This window comes from Eulemur rufifrons, chromosome 29 (assembly GCF_041146395.1).
Source record: "Eulemur rufifrons isolate Redbay chromosome 29, OSU_ERuf_1, whole genome shotgun sequence".
NCBI classification, from domain to species: Eukaryota; Metazoa; Chordata; class Mammalia; order Primates; family Lemuridae; genus Eulemur; species Eulemur rufifrons.
Window position 1 is genome coordinate 1,850,976 of NC_091011.1, and position 23,922 is coordinate 1,874,897.

Here is a 23,922-nt window from a genome sequence, read left to right on the forward strand (position 1 = left end):
TCTGGTACGTGTATTTCCAGATTCTAACTCAGGAAGCCACTTTCAATCATCTACACATGCTTAGCTCTAGGGGAAAATGCAGACGATAATAAGAATAGTATAAAAAGCAGGTCCAGGGGCCCAGATATCAAGGTAAGTGGAGTACGACTGAGGGGACCAGACCAACTGCCGGACCAGGACACTTGGGACGCAGGAAAAAGCGTCGGACCAGCAGGTCTGTAGAAGGAAGAAAATGGTGTCTTGAGACGTAATCCTGCAATGGAGAAAGGATTGGCATAGTCAATGGAATGATATTGACAGGAGTTCACTGAAAACTCTATAAACGTTTTCTTTTTTTAGACATACCTTGTCATTTATTTAACAACAACAACAAAGTTACAACCCCCATGAACTCTATCTCCAGACCTGTACCCTGAACATTCATGTTTTAGTTGCTCTGCCAGATGTAGAGAAGATTTTCTACAAATTCATTTAAATATAATTAGTTACCACTTAACACCTGTCTTAAGTGGTGCTTAAATTCAGGCTGCTGTAACAATACCAGAGACTGGGTGGCTCAAACAAAGAGTGTTTATTTCTCACGGTTCTGGAGGTTGGAAGTCCAAGATCAGTGTGCTCTCAGATGCAGTGTCTGGTGAGGGCTCCCCTCCTGGTTTGCAGACAGCCGTCATCTTGTTCTGTCCTCACGTGGAGGGAGGAGAGAGAGGAGCAGGCTCTCTCATGCCTCTTCTTAAAAAGCCCGAGTCCCATTCAGGAGGGCTCCATTCTCATGACCTAATCACCTAGTACCAGCCCATTGGGGATTAACCTTTCAACATAAGAATTTGGGGTAGGGGGACACAAACATTCGAGCCATAGTACCACCACATGAAAAAGTTTACATAGCAACATTTGTCTATTCTTTTTAAATAGAAAGATTTTGTAACTTTAGTAGCATTAGATATTCCCTGACCTAGTAGGTTAATCCTTTTGTACCATTGAGATTTTTGTGGTCTAAAGGCTAAGACTAAATGTGTCTATTGGCCGTACCTACTTCCCTCCTGGGCAGTGCTAAGCATAGCATGTGCTTATTTCGTAGCCTCTAAAACTCCCAAAGGGACCATCCCATTATGTTTGCTTTGAATTGCTGCTATGACAGATTTCCAGCTGGTGGTCCATATACTTTCAGACATAAGCTTCCTTTTACATTATGCATCCTAAGGACTCCCCTTCTATGTGCTGGGGGAGAGGCTAGACACCTGATGTTATTTCTGTGATATACTTAATTACAAATTAGCACCTGCTCAGGTTGGACTGTCCGATTCTCTGACCTTATCAGACTCTGCCTTGGATCCTGGGGTGTAATGAGGGATACTTGGCTGACGGGAAGCAATTTCAGGGCCCCTTTCTGCTGATTTATATGCTCTTTTTACTCTTGTGAAGGATCATGTGTATTTCAGAATCCTAGGCCTATAATTAGATGTGCAAAAAGTGGATTTAGTTAAAAGTGATGTTTGTTCCTTTCTGCTGCAAATCTGAGAATTTATACATCTGGCACACACAGTAGAACAAGGAGGAAAATCCTGTCCTGTAGTCCCCACCCTCTTCTGCTTGGTCTTGCAGGTGTCCTTTGGAACCCCAGTGCCATTTCCAGTCTCAGGCACTAGGAGCATTCGACTGGATGTGTGTGGTGATGGTGTATTTCATGTGCAATGTGTACTGCTGTTAATTAAGCTCAGTGTGCAGTGAACATTCTTTTTATAATTGCAGCTCTCTGCAATGCCAGCAGATATGTACTTAGGGCTCCAGTTTGCCTGCAGCATCACTGGGAGAAAGCAGCAGAGAGAAAAGGGGTCACAGTGTCACCCATGCATTGTGTGTTCCTTCGCGTGGCTGGGGCTTGCTAGCATCCACACTGGGACCAGGCCAGAGCCACAGGGGTGCTGAGGGTGCACGGGTCCCCAGCTCAAGGCGAGAGCAGAAAGGGTGCCCTGTGTTTGAGGAGAAGAAAGCAGGTAATCAGTTGACAGTGAGTATTTGCTGCTGGTTTTCCAGATTTGGATTCTGAAAACGGAGCTAAAGAACTTGGGTGTTGAATCTTGCTCACAAAGAGGAATTTGACCTAGAAACTTGTAATCCATTTAACTCCTAACATTCCAGGGTAGATATGTTCTCAGGCCGAGGTGTGCTCTGTGTGTGTGTGTGTGTGTGTGTGTGTGTAAATATATATATTTATAAATATAATCTCCCATGATTCTGGACAAGGGACCCTAAAAGCTGGTAGATTCTTGTCTGCTTCTTCTAACAAGGGGAATAGGATGCTGCAGGGCTTCGGTTTCAACACAGTGGGCTTCCTCACGAGTGTGATGCTGAAAGGGAAGCTTTTCATTAAATGCAGCTCTTGAAAGACGCCCTAGTCGCTGACTTTATTACTGTACACCTGCTTTCCTCTCAGCGCCGCTTCAGTCCTGGCCATGCTCAGAGCTGGGGCAGCCCTTGCAATAGGCGGGGTAAAGCCCCGAGGGACGCACAAGGAGTGCCCTGGTGCACAGGGCGGTGGGGCAGTGGCACCGGGCTCGGAAGGCCCCAGCCTGGCTCCTCCTAAGCCACAAGTGTCTGTCGTCTGTCCCCTGCCCCTCCTCAGCCACTTCCTTCACCTGCAGCAGAGGCTGTTGATGGCCAGGCGGGAGGCAGGGTATCCCCTTTGAGAGGGTCTTCATGAGAGTTGTACCTTCTAGAGTTTGATCGTTGCAAGACATCATAACGTAGAATTAGGAACAAAAATGGCAGTAGCCATGTGACTAAACTTGGTGTCACCAGGCAGAAGACATGAGCAGAAAGAGACCGCAGCCCAGCACTAGTGCCAACAGGAGTGACCTCACAGTCAGGAGACCTGGGCTTGAGGCCACCCAGACACCCCAGGAGGGTGAAAGAAGCTGATCTGGACACAGAGGAAACTTGGGCCTGTCTGCTTTTTGACTTGGGGTTTCCACAACGGTACGTTTGAAGAAGTATGCTTTCTGTTGTAGCCTAGCACACATGTCTGTGTGTGTGTGTGTGTGTGTGTGTGAGAGAGAGAGAGAGAGAGAGAGACCAAATAAGGTGGGGGTTTTTTGCTTTCAATTACATTGTCTAATTTAATGAGTCATCAAGGAGGATTAGGAAAAGTGATAAGAAGTGCAGCAAATATAGCAAAAGACGCAAGCGTGGGAAGTTCCCCAGATGGTGCTGCTCCTGCTGCTGGCGGCGTGATCAGCGTGAAGGGGGAGGCCTGCAGGTGGGCAGCCCGTGGGTGCCGGGCGGTGAGGCAGAGTCAGGCAGGATCACTGGCACACATGCCCCCCTGGCACGGTGCCAGGAACTGAGCTTCTCCGAGAAGCAGCCTCTGCAGACGCCTGGCGCCGAGGCCTTGCATGTCTGCCCTGTGCTGCGTGCATCTGCGAGGAACTGCACCCGGGCCTCACTCACATTGGTGCGTTGCAGAGGGTGAGAGCGGCGGAAGGGACACAGCTTGAGCGTGTCTCTTGGCCTGACATTGTCCAGCCCCTTTATAAATCTGATCCCTGGTCATTACTTTCAGACAAGCGACCCCTGCCCTGGATCACACTGGCATTGTCACTGTGGTCTTCCATGTCATTCCCTGGAGAAAAGTGCGAACAGGGAGGTTCTCCAGCAGTGGTACTATTGGAAGACTATTTTGGGCAAGGGACTTTTGGGGGTCTTTCCAGACATTCAGAATGAGGCTGCTGAGTTCAGTGACGTCGGCCCAGGCTTGTCCTCAGGTTTCCAGGGATGGCTTGGGAAGGGGGAGGCAGCCCACAGAGCAGCTCTCTGGCCAGCCCCGAGGCTGGCTTCATGGAGAAGGGTCGGGCTGAAGGGACAGTGGGACAGGACTCCTCCTTCATCTGCCACCAGGAGTGGGCTGGCAGGCATGTGCTCCAGGCGCACCACAGCAGTGAAGTGTGGCACTGCCAGGGCTGCTGCCGGACATGGGGGACGCCGGCGCCATCCCGCCATGACGAGGTCTCTGCAGGCCCCTCCTGGCCGTGTGTTCTGGGGCCCAGTCCCCCTGCTCTCAGGTGCGGCCTCTTATCTCCTGATGATCACAGTTATACGCGATGCCCTCTGATGTTTTTTTCAGTTGATTTTCACCTTTATAAAATGCCTCTAAATAACTTGATTTCAACATCTACCAGTGGGGTCACAACAGCTGTTCTGGTGACTAATGTTGTGGGAACGTTAGTGATTCACTCCAGATCAACACCATGCTTTTGCATAGTGCCACGTCCTACTGCATTAATATTTGCCTTTTATGATTAAGTTATCTGCTAACTGTAGAGAGTTATTAACATAGAACGATAGAGGCTCTTCTGGGCATCTTTCTGGTCAGTGTGCAGTTGTGTTGTTAGAGACTTGCTACCAAGTTATTGCTGAATTCCCACCTGCGGGCTCTGTCCCAGGGACCTGCTGCCACTGGCCCGGGAGTTGCTGTGCTTTCTTCACACCATGCCTGTTGCCGTGGTCTTTCCGATGTCCACAGCAGTTTATACAAGCAGGGCCCAGACAGGGTGGCCCTTTCATGCGGAAAGACTCAGTGTCTCCCGAGAGGCAGTGTCTGTGCAAAACACTTTCCTAAAACGCTGGCGAGTCCATTCTTGGCTTCGACAGACCGTGACCTGGGCTGACAGGATGTGTGACATCCCTAATGTCTTGTTTTCTAAGCTTATTTCCAACATGGCACTAATAATACTTCCGAGGTGGATACTTTACATACCGACCAGACATTTGTGAAGCACTTGACCTGGGGTCTGTAGTGTGGGAAGTACTCATAGCCTGCAAGCTTTGTTCTTGTTCATTATGCTGCTGTGTAACAAATGACTGCAAGCGTAGCAGATTGAAACGACACACGTTTATTATCTCACAGTTTCCGGGATCACGAGTCTGGGCATAGCATGATGGGTTCTCAGGGCCTCACAAAGCTGCACTCAAGCTGTTGGCTAGGTTGGTTCTCATCTGGCACTTAGGGTCCTTGAAGCGCATTCAGATTATTGGTGGAATTCACTTCCTTGTGGTTGCAAGACTGAGGTCCAGCTGGCATTGCCCTCAGCTCCTAGAGACCATGGTCCTGAGTGCTGGCCACAAGGCCATCCCAGAGCATGGCAGCTCCTTCTTCGGAGCCAGCACGGGCATCTCAGTCTGCGACAGCAGGGTCTCATGTGATGTGCCATCCCAGTTGATGTTCCATCATCATGTGCGTGACCACCCCTCCATATTTACAGGACCCTCCATGCTGATAGGAGGGGATTGTGTAGGGCATGTGCCCTCGGGGTGAGGGTGACGGTGAGAATCCTGGGGCCATATTGAATTCTGCCTACACCATTACTCTTGTCATGGACCTACTTCAGTTTGCACATTCATGGTAGGAGACAGTCCCACCTCTTTTAGTTTAGTTAGTTGTCTGAATGCCACCAGGCCTGAAAGTAGGAAGCCCTTTATCTCCCTACTCCCCTACACACATGCATACACACAACCCCCCTACTCACCTACACAGATACAACCCCCCTACTCACATACACACAACCCCCCTACTCACCTACACACACACAACCCCCCTTACACACACACACACAACCTCCCTACTCACTACACACACACAACCTCCCTACTCACTACAAACACACAATCCCCCACTCACCTACACACACACAACCTCGCTACTCACTACACACACACAACCCCCTACTCACCTACACACACACAACCCCCCACTCACCTACACACACACAACCTCCCTACTCACTACACACACACAACCTCCCTACTCACTACAAACACACAATCCCCCACTCACCTACACACACACAACCTCGCTACTCACTACACACACACAACCCCCTACTCACTACACACACACAACCCCCCACTCACCTACACACACACAACCTCGCTACTCACTACACACACACAACCCCCCTACTCACCTACACACACACAACCCCCCACTCACCTACACACACACAACCTCCCTACTCACTACACACACACAACCCCCCACTCACCTACACACACACAACCTCGCTACTCACTACACACACACAACCCCCCTACTCACCTACACACACACAACCCCCCACTCACCTACACACACACAACCTCGCTACTCACTACACACACACAACCTCCCTACTCACTACACACACACAACCCCCTACTCACTACACACACACAACCCCCCACTCACCTACACACACACAACCTCGCTACTCACTACACACACACAACCCCCCTACTCACCTACACACACACAACCCCCCACTCACCTACACACACACAACCTCCCTACTCACTACACACACACAACCTCCCTACTCACTACACACACACAACCTCCCTAATCACCTACACACACACAACCTCGCTACTCACTACACACACACAACCCCCCTACTCACTACACACACACAACCCCCCACTCACCTACACACACACAACCTCCCTACTCACTACACACACACAACCCCCCACTCACCTACACACACACAACCCCCCTACTCACTACACACACACAACCCCCCACTCACCTACACACACACAACCCCCCACTCACCTACACACACACAACCTCGCTACTCACTACACACACACAACCCCCCTACTCACCTACACACACACAATCCCCCTACTCACTACACACACACAACCCCCCTACTCACTACACACACACAACCCCCCACTCACCTACACACACACAACCTCCCTACTCACTACACACACACAACCCCCCAATCACCTACACACACACAACCTCGCTACTCACTACACACACACAACCCCCCTACTCACTACACACACACAACCCCCCACTCACCTACACACACACAACCTCCCTACTCACTACACACACACAACCCCCCTACTCACTACACACACACAACCTCCCTACTCACTACACACACACAACCCCCCACTCACCTACACACACACAACCTCCCTACTCACTACACACACACAACCCCCCTACTCACTACACACACACAACCTCCCTACTCACCTACACACACACAACCTCCCTACTCACTACACACACACAACCCCCCTACTCACTACACACACACAACCCCCCTACTCACCTACACACACACAACCCCCCACTCACCTACACACACACAACCTCCCTACTCACTACACACACACAACCCCCCTACTCACTACACACACACAACCCCCCTACTCACCTACACACACACAACCTCCCTACTCACTACACACACACAACCCCCCTACTCACTACACACACACAACCCCCCTACTCACCTACACACACACAACCCCCCACTCACCTACACACACACAACCTCCCTACTCACTACACACACACAACCCCCCACTCACCTACACACACACAACCTCCCTACTCACTACACACACACAACCCCCCTACTCACTACACACACACAACCTCCCTACTCACTACACACACACAACCCCCCACTCACCTACACACACACAACCCCCCTACTCACTACACACACACAACCCCTCTACTCACTACACACACACAACCCCCCTACTCACTACACACACACAACCCCCCTGCTCACCTACACACACACAACCCCCCTGCTCACTACACACACACAACCTCCCTACTCACTACACACACACAACCTCCCTACTCACCTACACACACACAACCCCCCTACTCACTACACACACACAACCTCCCTACTCACCTACACACACACAACCCTGCTACTCACTACACACACACAACCCCCCTACTCACTACACACACACAACCTCCCTACTCACTACACACACACAACCCCCCTAATCACCTACACACACACAATCTCCCCACTCACCTACACACACACAACCCCCCTACTCACTACACACACACAATCTCCCTGCTCACACACACACAACCTCCCTACTCACCTACACACACACAACCCTGCTACTCACTACACACACACAACCCCCCTACTCACTACACACACACAACCTCCCTACTCACTACACACACACAACCCCCCTAATCACCTACACACACACAATCTCCCCACTCACCTACACACACATAACCCCCCTACTCACCTACACACACACAACCTCCCTGCTCACACGCACACAACCTCCCTACTCACCTACACACACACAACCCCCCTACTCACACACACACACAACCCCCCTACTCACCTACACACACACAACCTCCCTACTCACACACACACAACCTCCCTACTCACCTACACACACACAACCTCCCTACTCACTACACACACACAACCCCCTTACTCACCTACACACACACAACCCCCCACTCACCTACACACACACACACAACCCCCCTAATCACCCACACACACACAACCTCCCTACTCACTACACACACACAACCCCTCTACTCACCTACACACACACAACCCCCCTACTCACTACACACACACAACCCCCCTACTCACCTACACACACACAACCCCCTACTCACCTACACACACACAACCCCCTACTCACTACACACACACAACCCCTCTACTCACTACACACACACAACCCCCCTACTCACTACACACACACAACCCCCCTACTCACCTACACACACAACCCCCCTACTCACTACACACACACAATCTCCCTACTCACTACACACACACAACCCCCATACTCACCTACACACACACAATCTCCCTACTCACTACACACACACAACCCCTCTACTCACTACACACACACAACCCCCCTACTCACTACACACACACAACCCCCCTACTCACCTACACACACACAACCTCCCTACTCACCTACACACACAACCCCCCTACTCACTACACACACACAATCTCCCTACTCACTACACACACACAACCCCCATACTCACCTACACACACACAATCTCCCTACTCACTACACACACACAACCCCCATACTCACCTACACACACACAATCTCCCTACTCACTACACACACACAACCCCTCTACTCACTACACACACACAACCCCCATACTCACCTACACACACACAACCCCTCTACTCACTACACACACACAACCCCTCTACTCACCTACAGACACACAACCCCTCTACTCACTACACACACACAACCCCCCTATTCACCACACACACACAATCTCCCTACTCACTACACACACACAACCCCCCTAATCACCTACACACACACAATCTCCCTACTCACTACACACACACAACCCCTCTACTCACCTACACACACACAACCCCCTAATCACCTACACACACACAATCTCCCTACTCACTACACACACACAACCCCCCTAATCACCTACACACACACAATCTCCCTACTCACTACACACACACAACCCCCCTAATCACCTACACACACACAACCCCCCTACTCACCTACACACACACAACCTCCCTACTCACTACACACACACAACCCCTCTACTCACCTACACACACACAACCCCCCTACTCACCTACACACACACAACCTCCCTACTCACTACACACACACAACCCCTCTACTCAGCTACACACACACAACCTCCCTACTCAACTACACACACACAACCCCCCACTCACCTACACACACACACACAACCCCCCTACTCACCCACACACACACAACCCCCCTACTCACTACACACACACAACCCCCCACTCACCTACACACACACACACAACCCCCCTAATCACCCACACACACACAACCTCCCTACTCACTACACACACACAACCCCTCTACTCACCTACACACACACAACCCCCCTACTCACTACACACACACAACCCCCCACTCACCTACACACACACAACCTCCCTACTCACTACACACACACAACCCCCCACTCACCTACACACACACAACCCCCCACTCACCTACACACACACAACCCCCCTACTCACTACACACACACAACCCCCCACTCACCTACACACACACACACAACCCCCCTAATCACCCACACACACACAACCTCCCTACTCACTACACACACACAACTCCCCTACTCACCCACACACACACAACCTCCCTACTCACTACACACACACAACCCCTCTACTCAGCTACACACACACAATCTCCCTACTCACTACACACACACAACCCCCCTACTCACCCACACACACACAACCTCCCTAATCACCACACACACAACCTCCCTACTCACTACACACACACAACCTCCCTACTCACTACACACACACAACCCCCCTACTCACCTACGCACACAACCCCCCTCCTCTTGACCCTAAAAGCCGGAAGCCCTTTATCTCCCTGACTGCTCCTCTCCCTCTGCACGTGTGTGCACACACAGGCCTGCCTGGCCCAGGTTCAGCGGCCCCACTCGGGGCATTTCGTTCCCTCCCACATGTATGACCAGAGGGTCTGGTGCTCCCCACGCCCTGAGTATGGAGGCCCGTGTTCTTGCCAGGCTGGACTTCTGTGTCGCGTCTGCTCAGACGCCCCTTCTCCATGAGTCACCTCAAGCAGCCTGTTTGACAGCGTCACTGCCACCCCCCCTGCCCGGGCTCTCATCCTGCCTCAGTGGACTCCATTTTTCACAGCAGAACCTACTACCATCTAAAACAGTTCATATTTTTCTTGTTTACTGTTTGTTTCCGTCTTCTAAAGGGAAAGCTCCTCCCCCACATCGGTGTCCCCCCTGAGGACCCTGCCCAGAGCCGGTCCTAGCAGCTCCTGGGGGCCATGGGTTGGATGCAGGTCGTCATCTCAGCCCTCCTGAGTGCCCCTTTAGGTGGTTCTGCTTGACGTTGGCTGCTTGAAGCAAGTTAGGACCAGCTCTGGCTTACAGAGCGTCTCACAGAAACCCTAGCAGTTTGTGCACTAGGGAGAAGTTCCGGTTCGTGGGCACGGGAAGACTGGATGTGGCATCGTCCTATTGTGTGTGTGCCTGTGTGTGCGCGCATGTGCGTGCCTATAGCGCGGTTGTGTGTGTGAGTGAGTAGGCAGTTGTGTGTGTTTATAGGTGAGTAGGGGGTGGGGCGCATCCACGGGGGAGTGAGGGGTGGTCGTGCGCGTCTGCGGGTGAGTAGGGGGTGGTGCGCGTCTGTAGGTGGGTTGAGGGGGTTTCTCCCAGCTCAGTTTGTCCTGGAAAGGAAGGAGGGCTGAGTGGCAGGTGAGTTCTGGGTGCCCCCGGGGCGGGGAGAAGCCCAGGCACCCTGGTGTCCTGCCTGGTTGCACAACCAAGAGAAGCACTTTCCGAGCTGGGGTCTACTGAGTTCCGGGCTGCTGTTCTCACCACTTTGCACCTTAGCTAATATTTTCTACACATATTTTTACATAAAAGCCTATTTGTACTGTGATAATGTATAAATTTAGTGCCCAAGGTGGACTTGTGTATTTCTTCGAAGTACTTTGGTTTTAAAGAAAAACAGAGTTGGCAGGAACCCTAGATCACACACAACTAGGTGATCATTAATGTTGTCCACCCTGCAGTCCCTGCTGCCTGGGCTCAGGCTGCTCCGTGAGGACGTGTCTGTAAGTACCAGAGTGTGGAGCCAGCGGTTGTGCTTTCCAAGGGAACGCAGGTTTGGGAAGGGCGCGGCCGCCTAGGGAGCAGAGCTGCTCTTCTGCGCCATGCTCGGTGTGGCTGAGGAGCAGCCCTTGCGAGTGTCCACCGGAGCCTGCGCCCTGCCCGGGACCGAGGCCTCAGCAGGGGCATGCAGGCGGGAGGTGGTGTGAGCATCAGCAATCCCGGGGGCACCGTGCAGGGCCCCTCCCTTGCTGAGGGAGAGTAACTGGCGGGACGCCCCACAGCTAATGAGTGACAGGGCCAGGACCAAACCTCCTGATGTGTGTGACTCTGCTTTTGACCTCGGTGCCCATGGCTGGCTGTTGCCCTCGGCACCGTGGTGCTGCGGGCCTGTGCGGAGCTGCCTCTTGGTGGGTGTAATGTCCGTCTTTGGTCGTGACGCCTCCCCAGGGGAACCAGTCGGGGTTTGGCACATGGGGCCTTGGGGAACCGCAGTGCTTGGAGTTGCTGTGACCACATCCATCTTGGCACCATGCGTTTGGGCCCCAGCCTGACGACAGTCAGCTCTGCTAGTTTTGTGAAACACAGTGGAGGCAGTTCTGATCTTTTTACTCTTATTTTTCCCTTCTGAGAATGATTACGTTGAAACCCGGGCTGGACGTGTGACTGGCCTGGCGGCTCCTTCCGACTCAGAGTGGTGACCGGCCTGTGCCCTCTCTCCACAGATGCCGCTCCTACGAGGACTGCTGCGGCTCCCGGTGCTGCGTGCGGGCCCTGTCCATACAGCGGCTGTGGTACTTCTGGTAGGTCGCACTCTTCCCCTCGTTGCCCGGCCCTTCCCCACCACTCCCCCGCCCCGGGAGCTCGGCCCGTCAGCACCGTGACACCCTCAGCTGCGTCACCCTCGCCTTGGCTATGGCCTTGGGACAGCCTTGGTCAAGAACACAGGTCTGTTCAGTTGGCATCGTGGCCGGCAGTGGAGCCTGCGGAGTTGCAGGAAGCGTGTTCCGTTTCTGCCGGCTTTTGGCCGGACGACAGCAGCGGCCCCTCAGCCAGGTATTGAAATGCAGCCGAGTGTTTGTCGTGAAGAATCAGCAGATCGAGCGTGGAGATGCCCCATTTTCCTGTGTCGGCTGCATCTTCGCTCTCAAGACAGGCAGCCCGTGTGCTCGTCCCTCCCACTCCTCTGAGGGAAGCGTGCGGAGCGGTCTGGAGGGTGCGAGGCTGCGTGAGACGGGCGAGGGAGGGTGTCCTGCTCTGTTAACGGGGAGCCTGTTGTGGCTGGTGGTCCTCAGAGGATGCCTGTCGGGGGCGTCTCTGGATAGGTAACAGGTGTTGCTTCAGGGGTCGGGTGGCAGAGCACAGGTGAGAAAGTGTCCTCGCCCTGCAGTGGCGATGCCCTCAGGTACCCTCCACAGGCGCTTAAGACTTCGCTGTCTTCATGACTTTAAGATTCTGTCTTTACTGACATTTTAAGACATTAAGACCTTACTGAGCCTGTTATTGCAGCCACTTGAGCGTTTTGGTGAAGTTTTGTCTTTCCCTGTTGACAGCTATGCCCAGGGCGTGATTAGGGACGACCGTGGGGAGTAGGGACTCCGAGTGTCACACGACCCACGTGCTCCTTAGTAGTAGTGCCTTCTTTCGTTGTCACCATCACTACCTCCTCAATAGGTGTTTGGGCATTTCGGGACTGGGCCTCCCCTGTCACCTTAGCCGCCGGCCAGGCCTCCCTTAGGAGCAGCTCAGGTAACCCTGCGGGTGTAGCCCGTCCCGTGATCGAATATGGATGTTTTGTAGCCTAAGATTTTCCAGACCTAAACGCCTCTGTGTACATCTCCAGGGGAAGGGGACCAGGACCCAAGCCAGGGAGAGGAGGCCGGGCAGGCGGCACATGGGAGCACTGCCGGCGTCGGGGCAGGCTCTCCCCGCTTGCTCCTCCCTGGGGCCCAGGAGAGGAAGGAGCAGACTGTGTGGGATAGGAGAGCCGGGATCCCGAAAGGTTTGCAAGAATGCTGGGTTGGTCTGAAGCTCCAGATGAGTGATGATGATGAGGTCGTGGGAATGTTCCTAAAATGAAAAAACCTTGTCAAAGAGAGTCTAGAAGACCTGTTAGGGCCTGGCAGCTTCCTTGGGCTTCTCAGGAAGCTTTTTCTGAACTGGCAGCCAGGCGCTTTGGCGCTGTAGGCCAGGGCCTGCGTCAGGGGCCGGGCACTTCCACGAGGCAGCACACGAGGGCTGGCCGGAGCCCACACGGAAGCACCGTGGTGAGTCCCGTCCAGCGAAATCAGGCTCTGGCAGGGTGAGAGTGCCAGAAGGTTTGGTCATGTTGTTAGAACTGAGATTCTGACATGAGGCTCCAAATTGGAGACAGAACCAGAGAACACCTGGCGACGTGAGCTTGCACTGCCCCAGCAGAAATACAGAGGGCGCAGGGGTTCCGCCCGTGTGTTCCCTCTCTGTGAACATTGAGTACCCACCAGGTTCTGCGAGGGTCCCTTGGGGAGGCCCTCATGGCACTCAAACTCCTCAAAGAGACAGATGTGTAAGCAGATAATGACACGTGGATAGTTGTAAGTCAGAGCACAGAACCTCTGATAACCAGAAAAGCTGGGAAAAGCTGGAAAGCTTTTGCCTGGGTCTTCAGAGAGGGCGTTTGGGCAAAGGCACAGCCCCTCGCAGAGACGGGCGTCAGAAGATGGATGTGGTAAGAGAGCAGTGTGGAGCGGAGGGAGCAGCTGCTCTCCAGCCTGGGCCCTTCTGCACCCTGACCATAACACAAAGATTTCGGAGAGAATGTGTTCGTAGGTCTCTGCCAGCTCCAAAATCTCGAGCGATCCGTGGCCTGGGAGGTCTGAGAGGAACGGCCAGGACTGGGTGGCCGCCCGCACCCTCAGGGGCTGGGAAGCAGCTGCCGAGGTGAGAAGTGCTGCACTCGGGCCGGGGCGGTGAGGAGGAGTCAAAAACCAAACGGCATTGAAGACACCAGGTTACTTATGATGACAGTAATGGCACAGACCTCCTCCCTCCGTCCTTGGAAAGCTGCCAAAACCTGTCGAGCACACAAAGGGGACACCTTTCGAGCACCGAGCACCGTGCGCTCCAGCACTTTGAGAACTGCTCTTCCTCCTGGGACCACGGCTCTCCCCAGCCGACCCCGCCCTCTCTCTCCTTGTCCTCACGAGCACCTCTCCTGCCCCTGTCCGTGCCTCTCTTTTAAAGCAAGTCCTCGGACTGACCTTCCGGTAAGGAGTGAGTCAGACCCTGGGTGACCCCTGAGCCCCGTGACCCTGCCCTGCCCTCCTCGTGCCTGCTTGCTGTCTGTCCTAAGGTGTGAGGTGCAATGCCGTTTTTCTTTGTCCTGGAGAAGAAAAGTGTTCCACTGGGCAGTGTGACAACATTCTGGCTTACCTCGTGGAAGAGGCCAGGAGTTCAGGTGGCCTCTGCATTTTTGAATCTGGGCGGAGGACCTCTTGGGAGTGACCGGTAGTGTCACTTGAGAAAGTAAAGCCTGTGCGTATTTGGCCTCTCAGTGCTTTGTATATTTCTACTCAGATGTTTCCCACTGGACTCGGTGTTGAATGGGAGATTCTCGCTGAGTCCACCCCAGGGAAATCCGTTTTAAAAGTGGACGCTGTGCCCTTTGTGACTCAGTGTCCTTAGTGCTGGCGTCACCTTACTTTGCCAGCCCCGTGCGGCGCGGAGCCTTCTTGCTCCCTGAGGCTGCACCCCGTTGCCCCCCACCCAGCCGCCTCTCAGGGCTTCTCTGTCCCCGGCCCCTGGGCCTGTGCTGTTCTCTCCACCCGGAACACCCCTCCTTCCCCTCAGCCTGTCTCTTCGCATCCTTGGGCAGATGTCGCTGAAGGAAAAGAAGCTTCTCTGGTCCTCCTCGCTGCCACAGATGCCTTTGTCATCAGCACTCTTGCTGCCCTGCACTGCACTCACAAATGGCTGAACGGGCACATTGCATGTTGCGTGTGCGTCACCCCCACACGCAGCTCCTTCCTGTGTCCGTCGTCCCTTCCTGGGCGCTGACGGGGGCTGTGAACCAGCCACCCTGTGCCGTCGCCCGGCGCCACCCTCCCCTGTGGAGTTGGGGGCTCACCCGCCTCACCACGGCACCCAGCGTGGCGACGGGGCAGCAGGGCCCCTAAAAGTCACTTGTCGAGAGAATCGTGAACTAGAAGACAGATCGCAAAGGCCGGTCTCGGCCCTTTCCTGAGTCACTGCCTGTCTCGTGCCTCTGACTTTTCTCCCCACGCCACGCTCGAAGGTTATCCAGTCAATATTCATTGCCTGACGGTGGGCTTGCTCTGAACCTCGTGTTAATATTCTTGTCTCCCTTTCCTGAAATCTCTTTAGCATGTGGACTGGCGCCTCTGCCTGTGAGCAGCTCTGCTGTGTGCTCAGCTGTGCCAGGGCAGCGGCCGCCCACGCAGGGGCCTGTGTTGTGTGGGGTTCTGGAAGGCTCCATGGATCCCATCGTCATTTCCGTTCAGAGATGGGCCAGAGTTCTCAGTTTTGTCTGTTCCTTGTTTGGTCTGTTATTTTTGGACCTTCTCAGAGTGCCATCCCCCTGTTCTAGAAGCACGGTGTAGTGCCAGAGAGTCACTCACTCGTTTATTGGTGCACTCGCCAAGTGCGATGAAGCGACAGCCGGTGAGAATTCCTGGAGGAGCTGGACGGAGGTCCTGTCCGTAAAGTGCTCAGCTGCACCGTGGGGTCAGGCCGGGGAGAGTATTCAGCTGTGCTTACAACCTAGAGTTTCCTAAGTCTTCAGCTTTTTTTATTGATTGCATTTTCTCTATTCCTGTCGTTTCCCTGTCGTTAGGGTGTGCTGTAGGAAGGGCACTTATGTTTCTTTATGGACATTCACGTGATAATGGAGACGCAGCGTGAGGAAGGATGAATGTGCTCGCCCTTGGTGCTTAGACAGTGCAGAATGGCGTCTGGGCTGGGTCAGCCGCGGTGTTCAGACACGACTTAGATGGCATCTCCTGTTGACTAAATGCTGAGTTGAGGTCAGAGCTGTGGCCAGGGAAGCGATTGCACCAGCGCTTTGAAATGAACTAGCAGTTTGGAGCTGAGACAGCTCACAGCGCTTCTCCATTAGTGGCCTCACCCAGGGGACACCCTAGGAGGCTGCAGCCGGGCGTCACCCACCGGAAGAAGGTGCCTGGGTGAGAGGTCCTGGGAGGACCGAGTCCCGGCACCTGAACCCCCTGGCCGGGTGCATTCTGGAGTCACCGTTCCCGGACCGAGGGGAGTTCCCAGGTCTTTGAGTCCCTGGGCCACGTCCTCGGGGCGTCTCCCTGAGCCCCCTCACGTCTGTGCTCCCTGCAGGTTCCTCCTGATGATGGGCGTGCTCTTCTGCTGTGGCGCCGGCTTCTTCATCCGGAGGCGCATGTACCCACCGCCGCTGATCGAGGAGCCCGCCTTCAACGTGTCCTACACCAGGCAGCCCCCCAACCCCGCCCCAGGTCAGCCAGCCCCTGTCCTGCCTCTCCTCCCTGCGGTTTGTGTGTCCTCTGCAAACATTCATAACGGGCACTGCCCAGAATATGCTAGAAGGGGGAACACTCAGGCCTTTTATTCAAGTTCTGATGATCAACTTCATTGTACATTTGTGCTGTTAACAAATGTGTCATATATTAGATTATATGCCTGTTGCCTCATATTCTACATAATTATTGGTGCACCTTATGTGGATATTATGCAGTTTGTAGATGCATATTATTTGCTCTCTGCCTTTTTCCTTAAAAATTATTTCATGTACAAATTTCTATGTAGGAACAGTAATGTCCCTGCCATTCTTAATGCCTCCACACTAAATATTCATTATATTACTAAATGGTAATTTGCTTATATATTTTATCATTGCTGATTTTTTGCCTTTTATTTATTCATTCATTCAACAAGTATTTATTGTGCATTACTAGCATTCTGAGTACTTATGAACAGTGCAGCTATCGACATTTTTGTACAAGTTACGTTTGGCCTATTTAGGGCATAGCACCCAAAGAGATGTCCCAGGGTAAAAAGAATTAGCTGTTTCTTAATTCTTATAAAACATTGCCTTAACTAACTAAAACTGCCACATACCATGGTGGGTAATGTGGGCTCCCTTAGGACACGGGCTCTCTTAGGACACAGCGCCCTGGTGTTGACATTGTGTTTGAGGTGTCCCCTTCCTTAGAGGGGAGCCCAGTTCCCAGAGGGCTGGGCAGGCACCACTCAGGAGAGCTCTGGTCTTTCGGGCAGGTGTGTGGTGAGGCTGCGGCAGGTATGGCTGGTGTCTGTGCTGCTCTGCGCCCAGCTGCAGTCCCCACCTGGGGGGGAGGGGACTCTGGGATTGCACGCAGCAGTGGGCAGTCGATTCTCGGAGCAGTTCGTGCCTTGGCTTTTACAGAGTTTCAGTTACGAGAAATAAGTAAGTCCTAGAGATCCACATATAGGGCCTACGATTAATGGACTGTAATGGATAATTAAAAATTTGCTAAGAGGGTAGGCTTTATGTTAAGTGTTCTTGTCACACACACAAATGATAATAAATAAGAGGGCAGAGAAAACTTTTGGAGGTGACAGCTATATTTATGGCGTAGATTGTGGTACTGGTTTTGTGGATGTAGCCTTGTCTCCAAACTCATGAAGTTACACACATTAAATACGCACTGCTTTTTGCATGTTAGTCATGCCTCAATAAAGTGGCTTAAAATAAGAGAGAAGTAGAGATTTTATGTAAAAGGAGAAAATATTCTTCTCTCTTCTGTTCTCCTGAAGACAGGCTATTCTCAAAATGCAAAGTCATTTGTGTATTTGTTCTGTGACAGTTTTCCTCTACTAGTGATTCCACAGCGTTTTCCTTTCAAAAAGGAAGGAATTTTTAAAAATTTTACTGGGAAAGCTATGAATATAGCCAAGGCGGGTGGATTGTTTGAGCTCAGGAGTTTGAGACCAGCCTGAGCAAGAGTGAGACCCTGTCTCTACTAAACATAGAAAGAAATTATATGGACAGCTAAAATATATATAGAAAAATAGTGGCACGTGCCTGTAGTCCCAGCTACTCGGGAGGCTGAGGCAGAAGGATCGCTTGAGCCCAGGAGTTTGAGGTTGCTGTGAGACAGGCTGACGCCACGGCACTCTAGCTTGGGCAACAGAGAGAGACTCTGTCTCAAAAAAAAAAAAAAAAAGAAAGAAAGAAAGCTATGAATATAGATTTTCCACAGCAGTTCAGTGGGAGCCATACCTTAAACTTTCACTCAGGGTTAGTACCATTTTGTATCTGTAAGTGAGTTTTAGTCTTTCACATTTGTAAATAATTTGAATAGTTTCAAGTTTGTGCTCTGTCCCGGGTAAAGTGCAGATTTTCAGTTAAAATGGGAGGCGAAGCGCTCACTGGATTTCATCTGGATCAGTCAGAGAGATTTTAGCACAGGGAGGAACAGCCTCTGCCCCACTGGGCACATGCGGCCCCGGGGCCCGCCGGTGCAGGAGGCCACCTCCCTGGTCTGCGGTGCTGTCCCTCCTTCACGCCTGGGAACTCTGGGGCCCAGAGAAGAGCTCGGGGTGTGATGAATATCCCGTGGCATCTGTGTGCCCAGAAGAGGCTGTGTCCCCGTGTGCTCTGCATGGCGGTGCACCTGTCTGGTGGAAGCCCCAGCAGCTAGGCCAGCAGATACCCCAGATCCTGCTCCGGCCCTCGCCTTGCTGCAGCGGCGCCTGCTCACAGTCTGCCAGCACTGGGCTCCGCCAGCGCCTGCTGTCTGCCACATGGCCACCAGAGAGTGCTTAAAAACAAAAAGGAAAGCACATAGGTCCTGTTACTCTTCTGCCTCACGGTCTCTGCCAGCTCACGTTGCTTATACTTAATTCCACTCCGTAGCCGCCCCCGGCCCCTCTCTCCAGTCCTGCTGTAGTGCTGGGCCCTGTGCACGCCCCCCTCTGGGTGAAAAGCACCGACTCTTCCCCCGACCCGCTGCTCTGTGTTGCCCCCACAGTGAAACCGTCCTTGGCCATTTCCATTCCTCCGCTCGCTCCCCGGGTGCTCTGTCGGCTACTCTGACAGCTCTTACTGTGGTTGGCTTTGGTCCTTCACGCATGCCCTGGGCTCCTCCACCGGGCCGACAGCAGCACTCATGGCTCTGGCACCAAGCAGCTGCCTGGCCATGTCCTCGGTCCACGTGAAGGGCGGGTGCCCATATGGGTTTGCAGCTTGGTAAGCCTGGGGTCGGGGTACATTGCGGCCACACTCAGAGCCTGAAGCCTGAAGTGTCCTCTTGGCCCATATTTACTGCACACCTGTTCAGGCACCTGCAGAAGCTGGGGACACCAGTGCACAGCCTGGATGCAGCCCTCACTCGCCTGTGTGCCCTGCACAGCTTGCATACCATGGTAGCCCTGCGCACTTGCACGGAGAGCTACATAGTTACCATCGTGGAGCTGTGGGAGAAAAGTCCAGGATGCTGCGGAACCATAAGTGGGAAACTGCATCTGGTGCATAGACCCCAGAGAGCATGGAAGGGCCCTTTGGACTGGAGAGTGAGGCCCGTTCACGGAGGGTGAGGCGGGGAAGGGGTGGAGGCTGAGCTGGCGGGTGAGGCCCGTGGTCCTGCTTTCCCCGCAGTCCCGCAGAGCCTCCTGAGCTACATAGTCCCACACGGCTGCTGTCAGTCCGGGCAGCCCCAGAGCTGGGTCAGTTCTGAAGGTGAGATAAGTGTAAGAACCGAGGGGAGGAGGGTCACCAACCAGAAAACGCTGAGTACCTCTAGAAGGACCAGCGGGGACTCTGCCAGGGAAGCCGACGAGGGCAGCGCAGCCTCGTGCTCTCTCGGAGGGTGGACAGACGGATGCACCATCAGGGTGGGGGAAGAGGCAACCAGCTCTGCGCCACGGTGTCCATGGAAGCATTCCGAAAAGCGGGTGCTGTGGATCTTCTTCCAGGACCACCAGCGATGCAGACGCCATCAGAGCTAATTGCAGCAGCCGGGCCACAGCCTGCGGGGAGACGCTGGCCTGGCCCCGCTCTCTACAGCAAGTACCACTTGCCATAGACTCACCGTCTTCTCTGACCAAAACGCAGACTTCGTTTGCCATTGCCCTTCTGTTTTTATACTTCTGACAGGCCTGTGACAGTGTGAAATAGGAGATCCCCAGATATACCAGAGTATCACGAAGACAGATACTCACGGGAGTGTGCGGGTTCCATAATTTCACTGCAACATCAAGGGCTGCTATCATTTGTTAATAGCAGAAAGCCTGGGAAGAATTTAACTGCTTTGATTTAACTCAAATCAAATAGTAATAGTCATATTGAGACATAGTAAACATTGAAAATAAAAAGAGGGCCTGTTATTTTCTGCATGCTTCTGGGCAGACACCCCACTCATCCCAAGGCTGGGGATTGTCCCCATGCAGCTGTGTGCCGAGGCCCCCTGGCATCTGGGGTCCGGGGGCCCTTGGGAGTGTGGGGTCTGGAGGCTGGTGGGGCTTCGCAGACTAGAGGAGAGAAGCCGGGTGCACGAGCCTCCTGCAGTGGCCATGGGTGTATATCACACCCGGAGGCCTGGTCAGTGTGGGCAATACAGGTGTCTGCGCAAAGCAGGGGTGGTTATTTGTGAATTTGCTGGGGGCCTCCACTTTTCTTATGCTGGTCTGAGGGAGAGGAAGTGGATTCTGTGCCTGTGAATGGAGAAGAAAAGGCAGGTTTTAGAAAACCAAAACTCACCCACTGAGGGCAGGGAGAAGGCAGCAGCTCATACACTGGGGTGCAGAGGGGCTTACAGTCCTGCTGGGACCAGTATCCAAGTCCAGCTTCACTAGTGAGTGCAGAAAAGCAAGGAATCAGAGCATTGGCACATTGCAAAGATGCTCCTCATTGGGGGAAGGGGAAGTGGCAGCATCGTGGCTCTGGGGGGTAAGTGTGGGTTGGGCAGGACCGTGAGTGTAGTAGGAATAGATATGAGCCTGAGGTGCAGAGGTGGGGCTCCAGGCCAGCCTGGGAACCAAAAGAAACAAAGGCTGAAGCTGCTGGTTGAAGGGCTTGGGACCTGGTGGGGCTATGCAGAGGACAGCGTGGAGGGCTGTGGAGTAGCTGTGGGAGTGGGGGGTAGCTGTGGGGGGGTAGCTGCAGGGGCATGGAGTAGCTATGGGAGTGGGGTGTAGCTACAGGGGTGTGGAGTAGCTGCGGGATTGGGGTGTAGCTGCAGGGGTGTGGAGTAGCTGTGGGAGTGGGGGGTAGCTGCAGGGGTGTGGAGTAGCTGTGGGAGTGGGGGGTAGCTGCAGGGGTGTGGAGTAGCTGTGGGAGTGGGGTGTAGCTGCAGGGGTGTGGAGTAGCTGCAGGAGTAGGGGTAGCTGCAGGGGTGTAGCTGTGGGAGTGGGGGGTACCTGTAGTCTGGGGAACAACAAGATGCACCAGACAAGGGAGTTAAGGGGCCTGAGGGCTGTAAGACCCAGGGTGGTCCAGGGACACTTCTGAGCCTCAGCATCTCACCTACAAAATGCAGTTGTGTGGAGAGACGTGCTCCTTGCTCTGTTTAGTCTGCACCTGCCACAAGAGAAAGTCACATCCTTGGGTCAGGCTCTGGCAGGGCCCCATCAGTGTGCCCTCCAGGGTAGAGAGGAAGAATAGCCTGCCTGCCTTCCTCCTCCCCCTTCCCCCTTTCTCCCCCTTCCCCTTCCTCCCTTTCCTCCCCCTCCTCCCTCCTGTCTTCCTCCTCCCTGCCTCTCTCTCTCCCTCCCTCACCTGTCCTCCCCCCTGCCTCTCTCTCTCCCTCCCTCACCTGTCCTCCCCCCTGCCTCTCTCTCTCCCTCCCTCACCTGTCCTCCCCCCTGCCTCTCTCTCTCCCTCCCTCACCTGTCCTCCCCCCCCCGCCTCTCTCCCTCCCCTCCTTCCTTCACTCACCCCGGCAAACTTAGCTAAGAGGCTCCCTGCCGTGTTCCCAGGGTTGGAGGTTCTGCATGAGCATCCCCGGGGCCCTGCAGATGAGTGGGGCAACAACACTGAAGCCCCAGGCAGAGGCCCTGCGCAGATCTGGGGGGAGGGCTGGCCTTCAGGAAGACCTTGGGGCTGCATGTGGGGGATAGTTGACTACAGAGGGAAAGATGACCAAGTGATGGTCTATCTTTGTGCAGTACTGTGTGGCCACCGGCATGACGGGCAAGCTCGGGGCTGCAGACCCAGACTGTGTGGCCGGCAGCGGAGGGTGCTGGGCCAGGGTTTCCGCAGAGTGGCCCAAGGCCGGCAGTCATCACACACATGCGTGGGGGACAGCAGGGATGGGCAGGAACGAGATGTGGTGTTGATGTGATTTAAGGTTTCTTTAAAAACGGTTTCCTTTAATGTGACTAGTACTGATTTCTTTTATAAATAAAGAAGTAGATAGAGTATTCCCATTGGGAGGTAGAGTTTTCTTCCTTTCTGGGGCGTATTTGTGGTGAGTTGGTTGATGGTTTCCTACAGTTCTGGTGTCTCAATCCTATAATAAACCTGTCAGCCTGCAGTGACGGTGGCCTGACTAAATGACACCAACAGCAAGAAAAGGAAAACAGGGAGGGAGCTTTGACAGTCTAATACCCGCCAAGTCAGCACCAGCAGGGCTGCTTTGGTTGTGAGGACGTCTGGTTTCAGAGCTGGTGGCGTAAGTGTCATTTCTTTGCAGCGAGACAGTGCTTCACCTGTGCAGGGCGGCATCAGGACAGCCCTGCAGGTCACCTCTCCCCGTCTCCAGCCCCTGTGACTCTGACATTTCTATTCTCAATTTCTGGGTTTTTTCCTGAAGAATCAGTGGGGCGAAAGGACCCAGGGTGTGCAGGCACGGGGGTTGTCGGGGACGGTGCTCCCTGGGGACTAGCACCCACTGAGTGCCACTCCGGGTGGCCTCTTTCACGATTGAATTATTATTGAGTTTATAGTTTTTTTTTTTTTTTTTTTTTTTTTTGAGACAGAGTCTCACTCTGTTGCCCGGGCCAGAGTGAGTGCCGTGGCGTCAGCCTAGCTCACAGCAACCTCAAACTCCTGGGCTCAAGCGATCCTCCTGTCTCAGCCTCCCGAGTAGCTGGGACTACAGGCATGCACCACCATGCCCGGCTAATTTTTTCTATATATATTTTTAGCTGTCCATATAATTCTATTTTTTTTTAGTAGAGATGGGGTCTCGCTCTTGCTCAGGCTGGTCTCGAACTCCTGAGCTCAAACGATCCGCCCACCTCGGCCTCCCAGAGAGCTAGGATTACAGGCGTGAGCCACCGCGCCCGGCCGAGTTTATAGTTTTGGTGAAAGAAATTAACTAGAAACATTTCAAGTTGCTTATAAATTGCAAATTCCAATCTATTCATATACTCTTGTAGCTACCAGAATATTCCTTACCAATTCATCCCTGAAGGCAGAAGGGCACTGGATGGCCAGGAAATTGGGGTGAGGGTGTGGGTGTGAGCCAGGGAATGGGGCCAGCGCACAA

General features: G+C 53.5%; 1 protein-coding gene across 1 annotated transcript in view; it reads left to right on the forward strand.

Moving 5' to 3' along the window:
• VOPP1 (VOPP1 WW domain binding protein) overlaps positions 1-23,922 on the forward strand; it is a 94,103-nt gene that overhangs the window by 56,164 nt on the left and 14,017 nt on the right. Inside the window, exons 3-4 of the mRNA XM_069461481.1 lie at positions 12,193-12,270; positions 16,811-16,947. Of these exons, the coding sequence (XP_069317582.1) occupies positions 12,193-12,270; positions 16,811-16,947 (215 nt within the window). The remainder of the gene's footprint in view (positions 1-12,192; positions 12,271-16,810; positions 16,948-23,922) is intronic.